We start from the raw sequence: 21,157 nt of genomic DNA on the forward strand, positions 1-21,157 counted from the left end.
AACATAATGTGCTTAGAACATTTGGGTCATTCCTGCTCCTGCTTAGTGTTCAGACCCACTATTATGCTGTTAAAACACACCCAAAAGCAACCCCCCAAAGTCTTCCCCCCTGTAATTTATAAAGCCTTGGAAGTACCTGGTAGCTTTCTTTTTTCTTTTTCTTTTTTTTTTTTTTTTTTTTATAGAGGTAGAATTCACATAAAATAGAATTTGTTGGCCCAGTACTGTTTTTTAAATTATTTCTCTGTAAAGTAATAGAATAAATAACCTGTGAGACTTTTGGCCCCTTCCTTGTTAGAGCTGTATGGTAATAGCTGCATCTAGACTTACTGTTTTACCCATTAGGCTGAAAGGCAAATGGAAACTTTAAAATACTCTTATCTCTGCACAGCAGTACTACTTCAGCTTAAACTTGTGGGTCAACAAATTTATACCTTCCCCCGCAAAAATAAAAAGGCAGGGAGCTTTGGGCAAGAGATCTTTAAGAAGTTTGTTTTCCTGAGCAGGTTAAAATGTTTGAGGCAGTCCTCAGAGTAGTTTTGAAATGGTAATAACAGTCTCACTGTCTTTATGATACTTAATTAGCATATAAGAAAAGTAATCTATAAGACTAGTTTTCTCTAAGTGCATGCCTATAATTCCAAGTTCTGGGACAGTAGAGGCAGGAGGATTGCAGGTTCAAGGCCAGCCCAGGCAACTTAACCAGACCCTGTCTCAAAAAAAAGAGCTGGGGGCATTGCTCAGTGATAAGAATGCTTGCCTAGCGTGTTCAAGGCCCTGGATTCAATTCTCAGTCCTACAAAAAAGAAAAGACAAGACTGGTTCTGTATATGTGAGGTAAAGTGTGTCTGCATGCACTTGTGTGTTATTTGTATTGTCTTTTTATATAAAGTAGTTTTCAGTCAAACTCTTCCCATAATGAATACAACAAAATGAAAAGTCTAGGCCATTTCTCTATTACTTCTCTTGTATTTATTCCTTCTATATTTAAATTAATTTACATGTTGAGGATCAATATTCTATTTTTATTCTGGGTTTGTTTTTTAAGGAAAGAAAGACTGTTAAATGCAGTGAAGTTACATTACTGGTGCCCAATTCATTCTGATCATGCTTTATCTGAACAAATATTTCATAGCTTTTTCTCACCAAATTCTCTCACTAAGGATACCCGTCCCTTGTCACACTCCTTGGAAAAACGTATGGAAAAGATAATTAAGAAAAAAAGACTTGTGTTGGGGTCATGAAAATTGAGAGCTTTGATAAATACAACCATCTTTAACAGGCCTTTTTAGAAATCAAACAGTAATGATGATGATGGTAACAGCAAGAATTGTGATTTACCCCTAGTCACATTCTGGCAGCAATTTCAAGTTTCTTTAGCTTTTACCACATGAATTTGTTTTCACACATAGAACTCAGTGGGGAAAAAAAAACTTCAAGATTGAGAATTTATATCTTCTGTAAACATGTTGTCTTACAGTTTCATTATAATAGTAGTTTTTTCTAATTAAGGACTTTGAACTGTGAATTGGTGCATATAAAATGAATTGAAGTCTTTCAAAAATGTCCACAGACTGACAGCTATTGTCAGATCAACCTTATGTTAAATGTGGCTCAGTAATCATAGAGTAACTTTGGGGAGGGCAAAACTATTACCTTGCAACTGTTCTTCATGCAGACTTAATTACTTAATTCCCAGTATCAGGAGAAAAATAAAGAGTAAAACAGAGGTGGAATTTAATTTACCTAGGATTTTTCTCTAGTTCCTAAGAGTAATTAAGAACCAAGAGGCATAACCACTAGACTGCTGACATCTCTAATATTACAAAATAAAGGGGAAAAAAGTAATGGCACCAGAATGCACTACACCCAAACTAAAGGTATAAACTCAGATTCATCTTTGAAGAAGAGCTGCCCTGCGCTACTTCACAATCAGTGATAGCATATCTACTGATTTTATTTTTCCAATCAAGGAGGTTGTTATTTTCAGCATACTTAAACAGGGAAAGCTCCATGAGGATTTAAAGATGATAGTAACCATCACCATCTCCAAGACGAAAATCAAGAAAGCTGACTGCAATCAACTTTTGTAACCTAGTGCTATTTTCTAATATGGTGAGATCTTATCCCAAAGACTGTGCCAGTATTTATATTCTGTTATCAGTCTTGGAGTAGAACACAATGATTTGGAACTTAACTAGGATGTTTTTAAACTTCATCATGTTATATGTTGCCACTTTCAAGAAGTCTGACACCCTGAAGCTGGTTATTTTTTCCTTAATCGTGTAAGTTGAGTCCCCATCTAAAGGTAAAGGAGGCCTTGGGTTAGGAAGTTGGAACGTTTTTCATTAACCATAAGCTGAGTGTTGGGTTACATGCCATTGTTCCATTTATATTTTCTCTATTAAAAATAGTTTTTATTAAAATTTATGGTTAGGGTGCTTGCCTAGCATGTGCAAGGTCCTGGGTTTGATCCCCAGCCCTGCAAAAAAAAAAAAAAAAAAAAAAAAAAAAATTTATGCATTACTGATCTACATGCCTTATTTCCCTAATGCCCCCCACTTAGAGAAGAATTTGCTACCAGGTATGTTTCTTTTTTTCTTCTATATTGTTTACTAATAAATCTAACAATATTCTTCCACTGGTCCCACATACCTTGAGTTTTGGTCTAGTCAGCCCTTTTAAGGTATAAACTCTAAAACCTCATGTGTATTTTAAATGATAGATTATTATTTCTTTAGAATAAAACATATTACCAAAACTAGCACAGATTTAAATAATCTCTAAATAAATATACAGAGCCCTGCAACCTTTATTTCAAAACAAACTTTATTTTAAAACAAACTAAATTCTTGATCACCTTGAGCCCCATTCTGATAGCTGTGCTCGCTCACCTCTCTATCCAGTTTCTTTTTCCTTCTTTGGAAAAAAGGAAAATCATTTCTTTTTCCATATAACTTAATAACAGTTTAATAGGGAGGTCACAACTAGATCTTGATGTTCATTACCTGCATGATTTCCCTGTTGGATCGTAGACAAGCCCGTGTTTTCCCTCTCAAGGAGAGAGCTCTTCCTCCTTCAAACTGTTCTTCTGGCCTTTTAGCTTGTTTCCAAACTGGCTTTTGATTTTAAGTTACCCTATTCTTTATTCTCTTCCTCTTCCTTCTTTTAAATCAAAACAATATATTTTAAACAGAAGGCATACTCTTGGTTTTGGAGTTGGTTAAGGAACAACCACTACATTGTTCAAGTTGATCAGTGAAGATCTTTAACATTTTAAGTTTTGGCATCATTCAGTTCACCCCATTTTTGAGGTGACTCTCACCCTTTTAAAAATTACCTAACACTTGGGAACAAAAAAAAAAAAAAAAAAAAAGTGGATAAATAAAATTTAACACTTTTAAACAAAATAAAACTTTTATAAATGTGATTTTAATATAATTAATTTTTTCACTAAAACATGATTCATTATAAAACTTCAAGATGTCTGAAATAAGAATTATAGTTTCTGACTTATATTTTGAAATGTATTCATCTGATCTTCCTTCTCTCCTGCCTTTTTTCCCAATAGGATTCAACATTGTTTGAGAATTGGTCTGTCAATTCTCAGACTGTCTCTGGCAATCTGTTATAAATTCAACTGTAATAACCATAGTTAAGGATGAACATTTAAATGTATATTTTAAATGATTTTTTAAACAAAGGCCCCTTAGCTGGTAAGCATATAAGTCTTTGAATACATCAGTCTTTTAAAATAATGTCCTCCACAGTACATTAGGGCTGAACAGGATGTATTTTTATTAGGACTACTTTTTTTTTTTTTTAGTGACATAAGTAATCAGTTTAATAATTACAGCTCAGTATCATTAACATTAGAGTAGTTAATATCAGGACCTTGTCTGTGATATTGTCTTGAGTCCAAGAGTCTCCATAGATAAAGACTCTTAAAGTTGAGACATCATTTGAAAATTAAAAGCAAAAGTTCTTATTTATACTGGTATATGAATAAATAGGAGGAAGAAAAAGCAAAATAGTTCTTTTAAAAATAGACTTTAGGCTGTGGTTGTAGCTCAGTGGTAGAGTGCTTGCCTCACACGTGTGAGCCACTGGGTTTGATCCTCAGTATCACATAAAAAATATTTTTAAAAAAATTTACTCTAGTTTTTAGTGTTGTTTTAGATTGACAGCAAAATCAAATAGGAAATATAGAAATTTCCCTTATACTCCCTGCCCTTGGATACGTCCTCCATTATCAACATCCTTCAAGGAGAGCTACAGTTGAGGCACTCACATTAACATGCCATTATCACCCCGAGACCATGGTGGACGTTAGGCTTCACTTTCAGTGTGGTATGTTCCGTGGGTTTGGACAAATGTATAGTGACCTATATTTGTCATTATAGTATCATACACAATAGTTTCACTGACCTGAAATCCTTTATGTCCTGCCTACTCATCTGTCCCACTTTCCCTTCCCTCTGACCGCTGGCAACAACTCATCTTTTTACTGTCTCTACAGTTTTGCCTTTTTTAGGTTTTATATTTGGAATTATATAGGATGTAGTCTTTTCAGATTGATTTCTTTTACTTAATATGCCTTTATGTTTTCTGTAGTCTTTTTTTTTTCTTAAATCACATATTCATGTAGCTAAAATAACTCAATTTTAGAAAACAATCATTTTAAAAACAAGTCTCAAAACAAACCTTAAACAAATATCCCTTGGTGTAGGTAACTTGTACAATGAGAAAGAACTCTTTTCAAGTTGTGATTGTTCTGATATATTGAAAATGTTTACCACCATGACTATACCCATTTAGTTTTCGTATAAAATAATGGGAAGTTATAACCTTTTCTGAAATTAAATAAACTATCATTTTAATGCTTAAAAATACTGTCTAAACACCAAACTCACGATTGGGTTATGAAGCATTTTCAATTAAAATCATGTTTTGGAAAAATGAGCAATTTTAGTCTTCTTATTTGGGATTCTTGTGACTTTGATTTAAATAAGGTAATTTTATGCTGATAGGACCCATCCTTCTAGAAAAAGATGAAGCATCTTCACTACCAAAATAAAAGTATGCTATTTATTAAAAACAGTGAAGAACTGGTTTGATGTTTTAAATAACTTTAATAATTTGGAAATATTTTAATTTTGAAAATTGTGAGCATCAGAAATCTTAGGAATTCCAGTAGACACATAACCATCAGGGGAATTGCTGCGAAGGTGCAAATACTTTGATCCGAATGCAAGCTTGAAGATAAATTTTTACCCCAATAAAAATATTTTATTAGCACTAAATAAACAAAAGATATCACTGACTTTCTTTGAAATGGCCAACCTCTAGTGATTCGGTTAAGAAAACAAGCAGTGTGACTTTTAGGAAACTGCTGGAACTCCAGAGAAATTGACCCAGAGTAGACATTCAGTTAATATTTGTTGAAAAAGAATTGGTGCTTGAGAGCGGTATGTTTCTGGAGGCTGCAAAGCATGGATCTGCTTTGTGTTACAGCTGGACTTCTGTAAGCATTTGGAACTAATTTGCACATGAGTTTGTAACTTACCCCTGGATTCTGTAGTGGCCTTCTGTGTGATTATTCCTGGTTTTTTTTTTTTTTTTTTTTTTTTTAATCTCTGAATCAGGAAAACTCACCTCCTGGCTTTTCAGGTTTTCTTCCCAATACCCCACCAACCACTACCTTTTAAAATTTTTACCTTGTAACACATTTCTTACCATCCTATTCCTATTTATATATAAAAATGTTGGTAAATCTTTCAGGAAACACATACACAATTCAGAAAGCCTAAAAAGAGTCTGCTTTTTCAGATCTCTGCATACTGCTGAACTGTTTTTAGGAGCTAAATGTTCTACTAGGTAGGAAGTTCTTTTGGGCAACTTGTAATTGTTAACATTTTTTTCTGGCATTTAAGCCAAAATCATCTCATCTTTTCCCATTTGTACATTTTAGTGCAGTTTATCAAATATGTGAAGATGGTTACCATTTCCCTGGTAACTCTAGATGTAGCTTAAATATCCTCAGTTCTTTCAGCCATTCCACATGTAACATGATGTCCAGTTTCCATGTAGACTTGACAGTGTCTTAAAACATGAAGCTCTAAGGTGGGTTGTAGCTCAGTGGTAGACATTTGCCTCCTATGCACAAAGCCCTAGGTTCCATCCCAGTACTACAAGAGAAAAGAAAAGGAGAAGCTCACACTTGAATAATTCACATGCAATCAGCTAATCTTAATATTTTGTGAAAATCAGTTTTACTACTACTATCTTTACATTTATAGAATTTTTTTTAATAAAAGTATCTTGTGGGGTAGGTATTATCTCCATTTTATAAATGAGGAAACTGAGGCTCAGTGGTTACCATTTGTGATTGCCCAAGGTCAGACCATTGCTAATTTGGACACTGCACGTCTATTTATGGTCTTAGTGTTACCTTCTTAGAAGTTCTGTTACCCAGGTTGTCATATCAGGCTTCATAAGCCTATCAGTAAAATCCCTTGACTTTTTTCCTTATGCACTGGTTAGTTAGCTCTCTTTCATCCTGCTCTGTCCTAATGCATTTTTAAAAATCTGAATGTTATATATATTCAACTTTATGTGATTGAATTTGATGTGGTTAGAGTATATCCTATTAGTACATCTTCTTCCTACAAGTATGTCTAATAAAAGGACTATTTACAATTATAAAGTGAAAGATAAAAATTACCAATAACACTTAATAACTTTTGTGTGACGAATACAAGAATTTTAAGGATAGGTATAGTTTCCACTAATTATTTTACCATCTATAGAATTGGCTTTTTGTTTACATATTTAAACGAACTTTGTGGGTTTTGTTAAGTATAATAAAAAACATGGAGTCAAACATAAACCAAGCCATATCACAGACACTTTTAAGTCAACACAGTTCTGTGTAAAATCATCTCAATACTGTTATCCATTCTTAACTATCTCATCCCAAAAGGGAATCCCAGAGAACTTAACAGAAACTGCTGAATTCAAGATACATTGTACTCTGACTTCCTGAGAAACCTTTCCGAAGAATAAATTACTTTGATATGATTGGTTCTTTATGAAAATTCATTTTGGCTTTCATCGATCACTCCTTCCCATTCTTTTAGGATTGATATCAGTGGAATGGGAGTGGAGCTAGCTGCAGTCCGTGATTGGAGCAGACAGCAGAAGAGAAAAGGAAGTAAGCCACAGGCTATAGGAGGACATTTCCAATGTTAAGAAGTCATCAGTAGAAGTTGCCTCCATGACCCCCTGTTGAATTTCAAAATGAATGTTTAACTTCTCGTATATTTTCGTTGGAAGAGAGCTGGGGTTCTATCCAAAACACTACCTGTTGTTTCCCAGAGAAATGCCCCGCCCCCCGAAAAACAGACAGTGGAACAGTGGTTGAGAGTCCTGTCATATTTATTTCTAAAGACATCATCAAGTTCCTCATCTGTTTTAGAATTTTCTCAAGAACTAATTCTAAGAATGTGTCTTCTGCAGTCTGCCATTTCCTCTGTTTCTGGGACTTAACAATAGTATTGTGATCTCATCTGCAAGTGTTAATACTCTGGGACACAATCCATTTTGTAGGTTAAACACATTTTAATTGAGCAGCTGCTCTTTTACCATTTTTGCATCTTTCCTGAGAGTTCCATTCTTTGTGATACTTAATCTTTGCTATTGGTAAAAAGATCACACTCTTAACAAAATTGGAAGGAAGTAAAATGAACATGAAACTACATTGCTCTGCCTTTTCCTCATGGCTTACCATTATGATGTCAGGCTGAACAGTGGCCTTTCTTAATTTTCTCATTCCACACACAGCTTTTTCTTGCCTTCAGCGTTTTGATATACCTCAGATAACTATGGATTCTGATTTTAAGCCACAAGGATTATGATACATTTATCACAGGTAGGTAATATACCTCTGTCTTCTCTAATCTTTCCACAGCTCATCCCATCAGATTCTACCTATACAACTGGCTCTCATTTTCTTATTAGTATTATTTCTTAATTGTGTAGGCAGAATGGCATATTGTAATATCTTCTGTGGCCTGTCAATTCCCTATAGCCATGGGACCACCCCACCTATCCTCCTTTCTCTGATCTTTTTTTTGAAAACTGTTTTCTTAAAAACAAAACAGAAAAGGTAACTTGAACCTACCTACTGAGGTTCAGGTTCATCTGCTATTTACCTAGTCAAGGAAGAATTCAGAGTCTAATGAGGAATAACAAACATGTAAACAAGTGATTGTAGTACACTGCAGCAATTGCAAAAACAGCCAGGGTGCCTGACACCCACGAACTCAAGTTCAGTTATTCTCACTCTTTGCTCCTGTCATACACTCCAAAGTTTTGCATTTTCACAGTAACTATCCAGTTTTTGTTGATGAGAATGAAGTTCAGAATTAAAGTTTCCCTCCTCCTTTCCACCTTGGAAGAGAGAGACAGATGGTCAGTTAAGGAACATTTTATCAGTTTTATTTTCTTATAGCAGATTTTGACCTCTGAAGCTGTTTGTATAGTTGACACCTTCCATGTATCTCAAATCCCATTTTGATGACTATTGTGGTGATTGGTGTGTCCTCCCCTTGATTGTACCCTCCTGTGGTCATCCTTGGATCTCTCCAGAGGACTTTGACCATGACCGTCACTCAGTTTGGTGCTTATTTCAGTATTTACCCCCTACACTTCTCATTTCAGGGTGTGCAGATTTCTTGGGTGGATTGTTGTTGTTCATTCCTCTTCTTCATTTAGCTCTGTTGTTTACATCTTCTAGTTCAGGTTTCATCTGAACCAGTCTATGGTACATCTGAGACTGTATTTTTGCATTAAATTTTAAGTTTACTTTTCATTTTACATATGACTTTTATATACATATATCTTGACACATGGACATCTTTCCTTTGATTCTGCTTCCTTAGATGCTTCATAAATCTTCAAGATGTCTTCCTGCTCTCAGAGGATCTGATTTTCCTCCAAAATAGATTATAGATTCTTGTGGGAACATTCTAGAAGAGAAAAATGCACTTTGTGCAAAAGACATCTGTTTGTGTTTTAAAATATTCCTTCTTCCTTTCATGATTCCTTCCTGCACTGCCCTGTGTTATACATGGAGTGCTTTTGCTACTTCCATGTCAGCTTCTCTTCCTTAGGACCGTGGTCATGCAGAATGTCAGGATTGATCACTTCCATCTTATGCTCTGAGGGATTCTGTTCCTTTTAGCATTGCCTTTACTGTCTGTCACATGTTGTAGTTACTTAAACATGTCTGCCCACCCCCCCACTAGCCTATGAGTCCTGCCAGGACAATGACTAGTTGGTCATTGTTGGTCATCAAGAACAAATGTTAGAGGATTTTAACTACTGACTTCTTCTCTTTTTAACTCTTCAATCTTGGGCAAATTCTTTAAACAACCAGAGCCTACTCAGCTGTCTCTTTTGCAAAATGAAGCCACTACTTACCCTTATTGGAAAGTAATCAGGTACATAAAGTGCAGAGCGAGTAAATGAATAGTGTGTAGAGTAGAAAGGGAGTAAAATGTATTTTGTATACCTTGGTTATTGTCATGTGCATGGTATTAGAATACGTACTATTTTTAAAAAATTCCTTGCCAGGTGCAGTGGCACATATCTGTTATCCCAGACACTTGGGAGGCTGAGGCAGGAAGATTCAAGGTTTTGACTCAGCAAGTCAGTGAGACCCTATCTCAAAATAAAATTTTAGAAAGGGCTGGGAATGAAGCTCAATGGTACAGTGCTTACCTAGCGTGCATGACGCAAAGGGTTTAATTCTTAGTACCAGGGCAAAAAATTCCTTATTAAAACAATGACACACTGGATTTTTAAAAAGTATATACACTTGGTTTTGGCATCTGAAACATATAAACACATCATCTTGGTGTTTCTCATTTCCCTCAGTTTACGTGCACAGAGGTCTTTTGAACTCTAAAACTTCCTCCTGATTTCAGAAAGATTTTTAGAGAGAACCATTTGTTCATAGCACCATACAGAAAATAACTCAACAGACTTTGTTGGGGAAAGTCACTTTCCAGCTCTTCTCAAGTCAGACCTTCCAGTCTGCATCTCAAAGAATGTAAAATTTCTAAGACACTGAGCTACATGCCACGTGAGTGTTGTTCAGTCCGTAAGTTCTATCATCTGGAATGATCTGAGTAGAAGAAAAAAAGCAGACTTTTGGAAGATTGAGTAAAAATTGAGAAGATCAGGAAAGGCTTCTAGTCAAGGAGAATGACAGGAAGTAAAGTTCAGATAGCACAAATCATATTTAGTTGATCCAGATTTTTCTATTTATGTCATTTCCTCTTCCTTCTAGTGTGAACAAATTTGACTGTTTTTTGCTATTACTAAAGTTCTTCATTCTGCTCCAAAGTCTCTTCATTTGAGTTCTTAAAGATTTTCACTTAGTCTAAACTCACTTTCATACCTGTTAGACCCTTCAGATTTTAAATCTGTGCCCTGGCAACTCTACTCTGCAGTACTGATCTTGCCTTATAATGAACATAACCCTAGAAATTTGTTAGAAGTTTTAGGGAGCTTAGACTTTCTTGAAATAAGTAGTGTGGAAATGGACTTCAATCTAAAACTGGTAGGAAATAATATATAATAGGGTGAGGTGGGCTGGGGAAGGCAGGGAGTGTAGGGGCCAAGACAGGCTGTTTCCTGTGCCCTGCTACAAGCAAGAAGTAGGAGCCTGTGATTTTGAACTGTAAAGGACAACAGTGAAGATGGAAGATAAAAACTTTTGAGAAGAAAGATCAGGTTGTATATTGGGACTTGATGGAGTAATCATTAGATATGGCTTAAAAACTGAATGAAGTACAGGCTGAACTTTAGGAAAATTTTGTGTCCTGGGCTCCCAGTTACTCCTTCTGATTGGAGTGTGTCTGACCACTCTCAGAAATGTGAGCTCTCTGGCCGTAGGTTCTGCAGGATATAATGGAACTGTAAGGATTCAGACTTAAAATGTGAACCAGCTGCCCTACACAAACATAAAAACTGGAGAAACTGATTTTTTAATTCATTGGCATCAAGGTGGTTTAATTAACAAGATGTGTGTGTTTACTGTTTCATGGAAAGACTTGAGGAGAGAGGAGCACTAAAAAGAAGATAGAGGCAAAAATACTGAGAGTGCTTCCAATTAAAAAAATGCACCAATTAAAAAAAATTGGTGCACCAATAGTGCACCAATTAAAAAAATAATACCCAGAAGGCATAATATTCTGATCTGATGGTAGAAGAATGTACTAGTGGAAACAAATACCTGGAATAGTTTTTAGCTTTAGGGCTTGTCTTTGGCATGTTTGATCTCCTTGTGTTGTCATTTATGGAGATCTTCTGTCTTCATTCTTTTAGCAGTGGATCTATTTTCTCAAATGGAATTTTCCATGATACCCTAATGTGTGAAATGAATGGAATCAAGGTGGGATGGATGCTTTGGCCTAGCGTCCTGCCCTCTCAATTTCCTCCATTCTTTCTGACGAAGATTTTATGTAAACCAGAAAAGCTCATTGGCTTGTGGTCAGTGACAGCTTTTTGTAAAGAGCAGGTTTACCTACATTTTGCTTTCTGTAATTTTGCATTTTGTAATAATTAAGATACAGTGGTTGATCTGAGGAACAAAGTAAAGAACCACTCTCATGCTGACTGTGTGTACTTGCCTAAGCCACTGACTTCTCCCGTTTTATGATGTTCTCTGAAAGGTCTTATGTCTGAACACAGCCTAATTTTATCTTGTACTATAGTCATTGCTTATAATGTCTTTCTCTCTACTTCCTGTAAGTAGTTGGACTAGTCCAATATTATATAGAAATACCGAAGACAATTTCAACCTGGTGCGAGATTTTTCAGGTTGAGGGGCCCTGTGCAGTAACTAAAATTGACTCCTTGAATGCCGTTCTTCTTCAGCCCCCCACATGTATTTAACCGGACTTGTCTCGTCCAGCGAGTACAATGAAGACTCGGCTCTCAAATGAAGTTTTAAGGTCTTTATTTTTATGGGAGAGCTTCTGAGCCGAGTGCCTGGTTCTTCCTCCTCCTCTACCGCCGCCGTCGTCTTCTTCTCTTGTCGCGCAGCTTTCTCTCTCCTTCTTTTCTCTCGTTGCGCCGCGGCCGCCTCTCCTCTTCTCTCGTCCTGCAGCTGCTGCCTACCCTCCTTGCCTTGCTTGCCCCCCCCCCCCCCCCCGCGCAAAGTAGGCAGCTTTATGGGATGTATCAGCCAATCACCTTAATGGATTAATGGATCAGGCGTTTGGCTCGTGGAGACTTAATGGTGGGTAATGAGGACATGTACTGATCACGAGCTAAGCACGGTCGCGGAGGAGATCAGTCAGCCAATAGAAAGCACTTGCAGCTGGGCTTCTCAGCGCCATCTTAGGGCGAGGCCAGCCACCACTGCGGGCCCTACAGGGCAGTGGCCTCCAACAGGACTCTCATTTCACCGGACTCTTTTGGTATTTATTGGTGATGTAGAACCCTGGACGTTTCTTCTCTTGCTTTGTCTGACTGTACTTGCTGACCTTTTCATTTCCTGTCATTGGGACAGCTTCAAGCTTATTGAGAACAAAGATGATGGTTTAAGAGCTTTTGCACTCCTTGCACACTGGAGGTGCTCAGTCAAGAGTTGCTTTGCCTTTTAGCTTGGCAGCCTTCGCACATATGTTTTATACTGACTTTTTATCATTGTTGCTTAAAAAGTAGATTTGTCAACATGCTCAGTGTGGAAGGATCGACTTGTTAGGTGTTAGGCCGCCAGCAAGCTGGCAAATTTTTGACCATACTATCTTCTTTAATAAAAGGCTTCCTGAACCACGGAAACTGGTCATTGACTTCTCACACAAGAGAATAAGAGAGTGGTGTATGGCATCCTGAAAGTACTTTAAGTGGCATGTCTTTAAGTTCTACCCACAAAAGAAAAATATTACAGTTTGACCCCTCTGTCATCTTGGTTGTTTAGAACTGAAAATATGTCATATCTTTCTGTATAACATAAAACTAGTTTTTAATGTCATAAAATATTGAACCATATTAGCAATAAGCAGTTCTTCCCCTGTGTAGTGTTCTATCCTAATTAAATACTTTAAAATAAAATTAGTATCATTTTGAATATAAAATATGCTTAGTAATTGGTTTTCATTATAATTTGCTTGATCTTCTAAAACTTTTTTTATGGAAAATTTAAAGTGTTTCCTACATCTTAGTCTTTGCAGTGTCTTGGTGATGAGAGTTTATCTAATATGGTGACTACACCATACCTCTGAGAATGTTGGGTGTTATCCCCACCTTGCTAAGAAGAGACTGTTTCACACAGGGCCAGTTCCTGGCAAATAAGAAATCCCCTGTCTTGACTTGTTGGAAAGGTTACCATCCGTTCAGGGTTGACCATTGGAGAAGGATTTGTTGTTAGACATTTATCAAGTAATAAATGTGTTTCAAATTGCTTTTCCTTCTCTTATTTCATTTTATCCTTATGAGACAGTAAAGCAGACGTTATTCCTACTTATGAAGTCGGGTCCTGGGATTATAAAAGACTGAGTAGGACACATGTCCAAGGCTATATTAACAGTCAGTTGTAAGGCTGCCCAGTCACTGCCCAGCTGCAGTGTTCAGCCCACCGTTTTCTGCATTAGACCTACTGATTTGCATATTTTGAATTCCCAGAGTGAATTCTCATATAAATAAAGGGAAATGAACTTAAATCAGGTTGACTCATTGGTCAGTCATACTCTTTGAAGGAGAAATGTGTCTTCAGTTGGAATTATTTAGAACTCTACAGACAAAGCAATCAGCTTCCCTTGTGTCCATAGTGGTTCTCAGCTGGGGGAGATTTTGCCATCCACCCCACCCACTCACCCCCCACACCACCCAGACATTTGCGATGTCTAAAGATAATTTTGGTTTTCAAACCTGGGGGCTTTGTGTTCCCAGCATCCTGTGGTACAGGCCCACAATGCTGCTAAACGGGACAGACCCTCCCCCCCCCCGCAACAAAATAATGTCCAAAATATCAGTAGTGCCGTACATTGCTAAACCGTGCCGTGGGCCTGAGGGTGTAGCTCAGTGGTAGAGCATTTGCCTAAAGTGTGAGGCCCTGGGTTCCATCCCCAGCACTGCAAAACAAACTGCTATATGTATTTCAAGGAATGCGATTACTAGAAGCCCAGAGCCCAGACTAACCTGAGTCAGAGGCACTGATGATGGGGAGTGTAAAGGGGCAGTTTCAGGTGCACCTGGTGTTTTGATGAGGTTAGGGTTTAGCCAATTGCCTCTCTCTTACCCTTTCTTTGTGCCAACACCTGCCTAACTATAAGTGGAGGAAATAGTGAAGTTAACTTCTCTTCTAAGCTACTTGGAATCTGATCCATTTCCCTGTCCCACTTTTGCTTCACTATAAACCACACACTCGTGTTCTCAGGCTCCCCAAATGCCTAGACATATGATTCGGTTTTTTGTTTGTTTGTTTGTTTGTTTGTTTGTTTGTTTTTGTCGTTGTTCTAGTTTTATTTTGTTTTGTTGGTCACCATTATTAAAATCATAAGCTAGCTAAATTATTTCCCAGAGTAGCATATAATCCTAGTACACCTGGAATGATATAAGTTTTTGCACTGTTTCTTTATCATGTGCCATAGGTGAATTTCACCAACTAACATCTTTTCACTTTGTTTTATTCTGAAATCAGAGGAACAAATATCCTTTGTTTAAAAAAAAAAAAAAAAAAGGCTTTATTTTTTAGAGTAGTCTTAAGATTCAGAACTGTGCAGAGCATGAAGGAGTTCTCACAGACCTCTTACTTCATTGTCTTATGACTTTATACTAATAGTAATTTTAAATAAATTTTATACACGTGCAAGTGTTATCCTGCAAATGCAGAATTAAGTGTTCTTTAATTTCATTTCTTACTAAATGGGAAGCAAAAGGAAAGAGCAAATTGGTTTGAGTGAGTTACAGGGTCCTCTCCCCTGCTCAGTAGAAGAGAGGAGCCCCTCATTTGCATAGACTTCTCTGTGGCCTTAGCCACCTATCTTCCAGAAAATTTCCCATATGGTTCTACATCATCTTTTTTATTCAGAGGAATTGTATTTCCCTCCTAGGAAGTTCTCTTTGTTGAGAGTTTGGTTATGCCTAGTTAAGAACCATTTTAAGTTTATTCAGCCTGCGAGTTTGCTTTTAAAGGGTAGAATGTACCGGCCACACACCTTCCTGTAATTGAAGTTATTCTAGGATTCTGTTATCAGTGTGATCTTATTTATGCCTCATATGGTTAGGGAACTAGGGCTGTATCCTGGATTAGAATCTTCCCCCACCCCACCCGCTCCCCCCATCCAAAGAGTCCAGTCTGTTCCTTCAGGAACAGTATTTCTCTATCTTGCTAATAATGGCCAATGGAGATTTATAAAGCTTCTGTGTTTCATTTTTCCTGCTTTTAATCTTGTATCTCATTGGTCCCTGTGTTTTACCTTAAATATTTGACCCATTTAAAAAACCAACCAATAGTCTATATTAAGCAGATAAAAAGAGTGCTTGGTATTTTTTATTTTTTAAACACAGATAGTGTCTGGGTTCAAATTCTCAAAAATGAGTTCTGTGAACCTGGGGAAATTATTCTTGAATCTGTTCCTTTATCTTTTAAACGCAGATTATTCCTTCTCCTTTGCCTACCTCACAGGGTTGTTGTGAGGGTCAAATGAAATAATGATTAATTATGAGAATGCCTTGTAAATTAGACAACACAATGCAAATGTAAAATAATATGCAGATATGAGAAGGAAAATTGTGAAAAGAAAGTTGGTTTGAGGAATTGATTTTTTCCTTCTATTGTTTGTATAGTGTACAGTACCTTTTCTTCATCTTAGTCAAGGTCAGAGATGATGCTATTTGATTTAGTTGTACTTTTCATTTTTCTTTTTATAAATACGTGCTTCACTTGATGAAACCTGAAATAACTTGGCACAGACCCGTGATTGGTGCAAAGCAATTACAAAAAGAAAATTCCAAATTCCCAAATGGCATGTACTGTGCCTGATAGAATATCATCCTCCTCCTCCTCACACTCTCCTCCTCCTCCTCAATCTCAATGTTGACTGTTAATTCTGTAGAACCAGAAATATTTTTATATTTTTTTTCTAGTTGGTAAATTGACTCACAATTCTGTTTTCAGTAAAAACAAGTATTGTAAGTGGTTATTAGACTTTACCCAGCACCACCACCAGTTAGTTATACTGTGTGGATCCTTAATGGTAGTAGATCAACTGAGTTTAGTCAGAATTTATAAAAAGCCTTTTTACTATTTGTGTCTTATGTTTGACATTATTCATAAATAGGCCCCAGAAACTCTAGGACTCCAGAACTTAGCTTTTGGATAATTGGTAGAGATGTTCTAGTAGAGTAGCAGACTTTTGGAAATTATTCCATCCAAGAGGTGTCCCAGGCCCTGCCTCCTTGGTCTTTGTGATTAACAGAAAATACCCTTTTCAAAATCAAGAGCCTCTTCATTACTGCTTTGTCTTCTGAAAGGCATTGACAATTTTATAATCAGGAAGAACTTAATTATTATTCTTGTTCTATTGGCTTATGTTTATTCTTCATACAATAATCTCCCTTCCATTTAATGGACTCAGAAATAAGCTCCTATATTGAACTTTGCAGACTTGATTTTTTTATAGTGTGCATCAGCTTGACCTCAGTGGCTGAATGCCTCACTAACTGAAACTTCATAATGTAACTGGAACTAGATTGTGCTCTGGAGCACTGAATCTTGGAACTTGATTTGCACACACATAGAGGTGAAGAGGCTAGAGAGACAAGAAGCTCCCTCTCCAGATCCTTAAGCAGATTTCCCCTCCCTTAACCTCAGGGGCTCTGAGCTCACAAGCAGATTCCTAACCCAGTTTATTTTGCTAGGACAGCCCATTTTAAATGCTCAATAAAGAAAGAATGACTCTTCTCCCATTTAACCACTAAAGAACAACATATGTTTCTAACGTCAGCTTTTATTTTTTTTTTTTTTATCTTTCATTTTTTTGTTGGTAAATCTCCCAGACAACAGCAGTTCTGTAGAGAGTTTAAATATGAAGGAATGGCAGGACGGGCTAAGGGCACTTCTACCCAACATTAACATCAACTTTGGTGGACTGCCCAATTCTTCTTCCCCCTCCAACGCCAACCACAGTGCACCAACGTCCAACACTGCCACCACCGACAGCGTGAGTTGGGACAGCCCTGGCAGCTGGACAGACCCAGCCATCATCACAGGTAACTCCCTCATCCCCTCAGCTCCACTCACAGCCATCATTTGATTTTTAGCACAGATTAGATCAAAGCAGAGGTCTCTTCGACATACATTCCTTTCTACAAAGCCACAAGTGCGGGTGGCCTGTTTGATTCTCGGGGCTGCACAGTCTGTGCCACTGTCGGCCTAGTTGTGTACCGGGGTGTTTGGTGCCTCGTTGCTCCTTTCCGTCTAAGTAGGTGTTCACGTCTGGCAGCATGTGTGTATTTTGTAGGCCTCTAAGTGCAAAAGGATCTGACTGAGCCGTCTTAAAAGGAACATACTCCACTTTTTTTTAATAAAGCTCTCTATTATAAGGCTATCTTGTTTAAGTATCCCTCTTAGAGAAAGACAAGCACAGTGGGGAAAATACTGTCATTCAATGCTGGGGAATAGGGTTTTTTGTTTGTTTGTTTTGCAGTTCTGTCTCTGACAGTGGGGGGACTAAGTTGCTAGTTGAAGAGGGGCATGAGTTTGTGTGACAATAAATCTTAGTCATTACTGGAGTGGGGAAATAAATGGAACATAATAAGGTTTTAAAGGTCTTATTTGGAAGAAGCTTCAAATTATAATTTCTTTGCATTTTTTCTTGGATAAGTTAATCACTTTTGCCTTTTCAATTTGGTGAACTTCTTATTCTTCCTGTGCAGACTCACCATTTTCCCTCCTGTTTTCTGTTCTCTCTTTAGGTATTCCAGCATCTTCAGGAAACAGTTTAGACTCTCTTCAAGACGACAATCCTCCACACTGGCTAAAATCCCTTCAGGCCCTCACAGAAATGGACGGCCCCAGTGCTGCTCCGTCGCAGACCCACCACAGCGCCCCCTTCAGCACACAGATCCCCCTGCACAGAGCCAGTTGGAGCCCCTACCCTCCTCCTTCAAATCCTTCCAGCTTCCACTCCCCACCCCCCGGCTTTCAGACGGCCTTCAGACCCCCCAGCAAAACCCCCGCAGATCTACTACAGAGTTCAACACTGGACCGCCACTAGGCAAAGAGGAGAAACATTAGAAAATGCAGGATTTGTCCCACCCTGTTTTCTCCCTCTCAGCCCACCCACAGCTCCCTTCTCATCTCTTATGTTCTGAAGAATCCAGTTCCTGATCAATTTTTTTTTCTCCCTACCCCCAGATGCAATGCGATCACAGGGTCATTACCATCTTTTTTTTAATTGTAAAAGTTTCTGTTGATTCAGCATTTGAGTGACACTGTTGAATGTTTAAAAAAATGCCTTTTTAAGGAGAGGGGGAAAAAAAGAAATCAAAGGGCAGTCTCGATACTTAGAAAATTACTGTTTGTCTGTTGCGCATAATAATGACATAATCTGCTTAGCAGAAAATGACGATTAATCTATAGGAAAGGTCAAGGAAATGCATTATCAACTGCAGAAGTTTGAAAACCAGGTTAATTTAAATGAGATTGCTAGATGCATGGGGGAAAGCAGTGATCCTGGCATCCGTCTTGTATTCAGCTTATCACTATTGCAGGAAAAATGCTTTTAATTTAATTGTTTATTCTTTTGTTGAGTTGATGGGGGAGGACTTGATTATGTCGTTAAGCAAAAGAATTTATTGGAAGTCGATGGAAAGACAAATTGATCTGAAGTAGTAACTGGCCTATTGCTAAAGAGCATAAGGAGGGGAGAAGTGATTTTTTTTAAAGGAGAAAAAATTTTTGGCTTTAGATTTAAAGTAAATTCAAATGTTTTAAAGAAAAAAAGTATTCACAGATTTAATACCTATACATAATATAAGAGCTGAAATATAAGTGATTTCTTCAGTCTTTCTCCTCTGTCAGAATCTTTTTTTCTTTGACCTTCAATCCACCTGACGAGGGCACTCTGAGATAGCACTGCTCTGGGGCCACACGATCACCAACAGGAGCAAATCTCTGACCTCCTTGCCTGCAGCTTTTACGTAACCCTGTAGTTTCTGGACGTTTGTGCAGTATTGAAAAGACAGGAGAAAAGCAAACAGAAACCTGGTTATAACCTGATGCTAAAACTAAAAACAAGGAAATGTACCTCTTTCTTCAGAATTAAAACTAAAATCTTAAATAAAACAAAAAACTTGATGATGACCCTTGGGTTGTTCTTGCTTCTGTTTTTCCGTTTTCATGTGAGTTTGAAACATTTGTGACAAGTGCCATGTGATATTTCCATTTGTTTTACATTTTCAGCAATAGGGAGGATGGTTTAGAAGAAGAAATTAGGAAAACAGTACAAAACCATTTATTGTCAGTTGCTGCCATTTTGGAAGATCAGTCCATCTCGTCCTCAAGAGCTCTTTTCCCCTCTAAATGCTATTGTAAATTCAGACCAAACCTACCCATCCAAGAAGCTGCATTTGTCAGGAATGGATGGGTTATTAGCATGCCAAGTTGTTGGTTCTTTGGGGATGCCTGGCAGGAGCAACAACCAGTATGCCACACAAGTAGCAACACCTTGTGACTGCTGTGACCGGGAAAAGAGCAGGAAACATTGGTGCAGATGACCCACAGATACACTTTTGTTTTTTGGAGTTTTTTTGGTACTAGGGATTGAACCTGGGAACTCTTAACCACTGAGCCACATCCCCAGCCCTGTTTATTTTTTATTTAGAGACAGGGTCTCACTAAGTTGCTTAGGGTCTCCCTGAGTTGCTGAGGCTGGCCTTGGACTTGTGATCCTCCTGTCTCAGCCTCCCGATTACAGGTATGTGCCACTGACCCCAGCCCACAGATACGTCTTTTAATGATTAACCATCTTAGAGAGTGCCTCATGCCTCATGACGGAGAAGTGATCACATTACTGATCAAAAGAGGGTAGAGGATAGAAGTTAAGTGTTCTCTTCCAGAACCCTAGCAGTCTATAAGGTGTATGTCTTATTTGGAGCTGCTTTCAAAAGTTGCCATCTTGTTAGGCATGTCCATGAAGAGGAACTTTGTACGATGAATTACCTAGATCTAAATTCTATATACTGTGCTTTCAGAATGATTTTTCTCATTCCTACCTTTAACTTGTACTTTAATTTGTTTAAAAAATGTTTTTAAGATATTATTCTTAAATAAATGTTGCCACAAATAATGCCGACCAAGAGGGTAGCAAAATGTTTGTAAAGTTAACCAAAATGTTACTGTGATAGAGGAAAGGACTGATAACCACAGGCTCTCTGTGTCCTATGAACTTGACCTTGGTTTCTTGAACCATCACATTGTACCACAAAGTGGTGGATCCACACATGAATAATATTCAGGAAGCAATGGCTTGTAATTAAGGATTTTTTGTTGGGGTGGGGAGGTGTGCTGATAGGGCATGGGTAGTGAGATAGGTGTGTCAATAAAAAGTTGCTTTTTCTGTCAAAGGAGGAACTTTCTACCTTGGGAGGTTGTGCTGTAATTGTATGTTTACTGAATCATACATCTAAAAGATTTCATAAAAAAAAAATAGGACTATTGTTTAAAGGATAAAAAATAAGCAATAATGACCTATGTGCCTAGCACCCAGATTAAGAATAGAGCTTGTAATGTCTTACCCCTCTGGGTGCCTCTAACTCCACTTCCCTGTCTTTCTGCACCATCCACAAATAACCATTATCCTGTTTTTGTGTGTGTGTCAATCTTATCTTCAGATTTTTGCCAGCTATATATGTATTCGTGCCATACAAACAATAATACATTGTTTAGTTTTTAAAACTGAGTAATAAAGCAAACCTAGCCTTGTAAGGGACGGGCAATGTTATCATCAATCTCAGGGTTAAACAATCTCCGGGTTATAGTTCATTTGTAGCTCTTCTGGTAAGTTTTAAAAGCTCATTAGGGGGAAGACAGTGGGTTGGGTTATCTGAGGTCTGTCATGTAAGCCCAGTCCTTTAT

The 21,157-nt window shown here is 37.6% G+C and overlaps 1 protein-coding gene across 6 annotated transcripts in view; it reads left to right on the top strand.

Moving 5' to 3' along the window:
- CNOT4 (CCR4-NOT transcription complex subunit 4) overlaps positions 1 to 19,384 on the top strand; it is a 118,810-nt gene extending 99,426 nt beyond the window's left edge. For 4 of the 6 annotated variants that reach the window (XM_079150187.1, XM_079150186.1, XM_079150189.1 and 1 more), the window contains 2 exons: positions 17,077 to 17,289; positions 17,995 to 19,384. In XM_079150187.1, the coding sequence (XP_079006313.1) occupies positions 17,077 to 17,289; positions 17,995 to 18,296 (515 nt within the window). In that variant the 3' untranslated portion in view covers positions 18,297 to 19,384. The remainder of the gene's footprint in view (positions 1 to 17,076; positions 17,290 to 17,994) is intronic. The other 2 variants (XM_079150190.1, XM_079150191.1) reach the window with 1 other exon arrangement.
- Positions 19,385 to 21,157: the final 1,773 nt, after the last annotated feature.

This window comes from Sciurus vulgaris (assembly GCF_902686455.1).
Source record: "Sciurus vulgaris genome assembly, chromosome: 8".
Taxonomy (NCBI): Eukaryota; Metazoa; Chordata; class Mammalia; order Rodentia; family Sciuridae; genus Sciurus; species Sciurus vulgaris.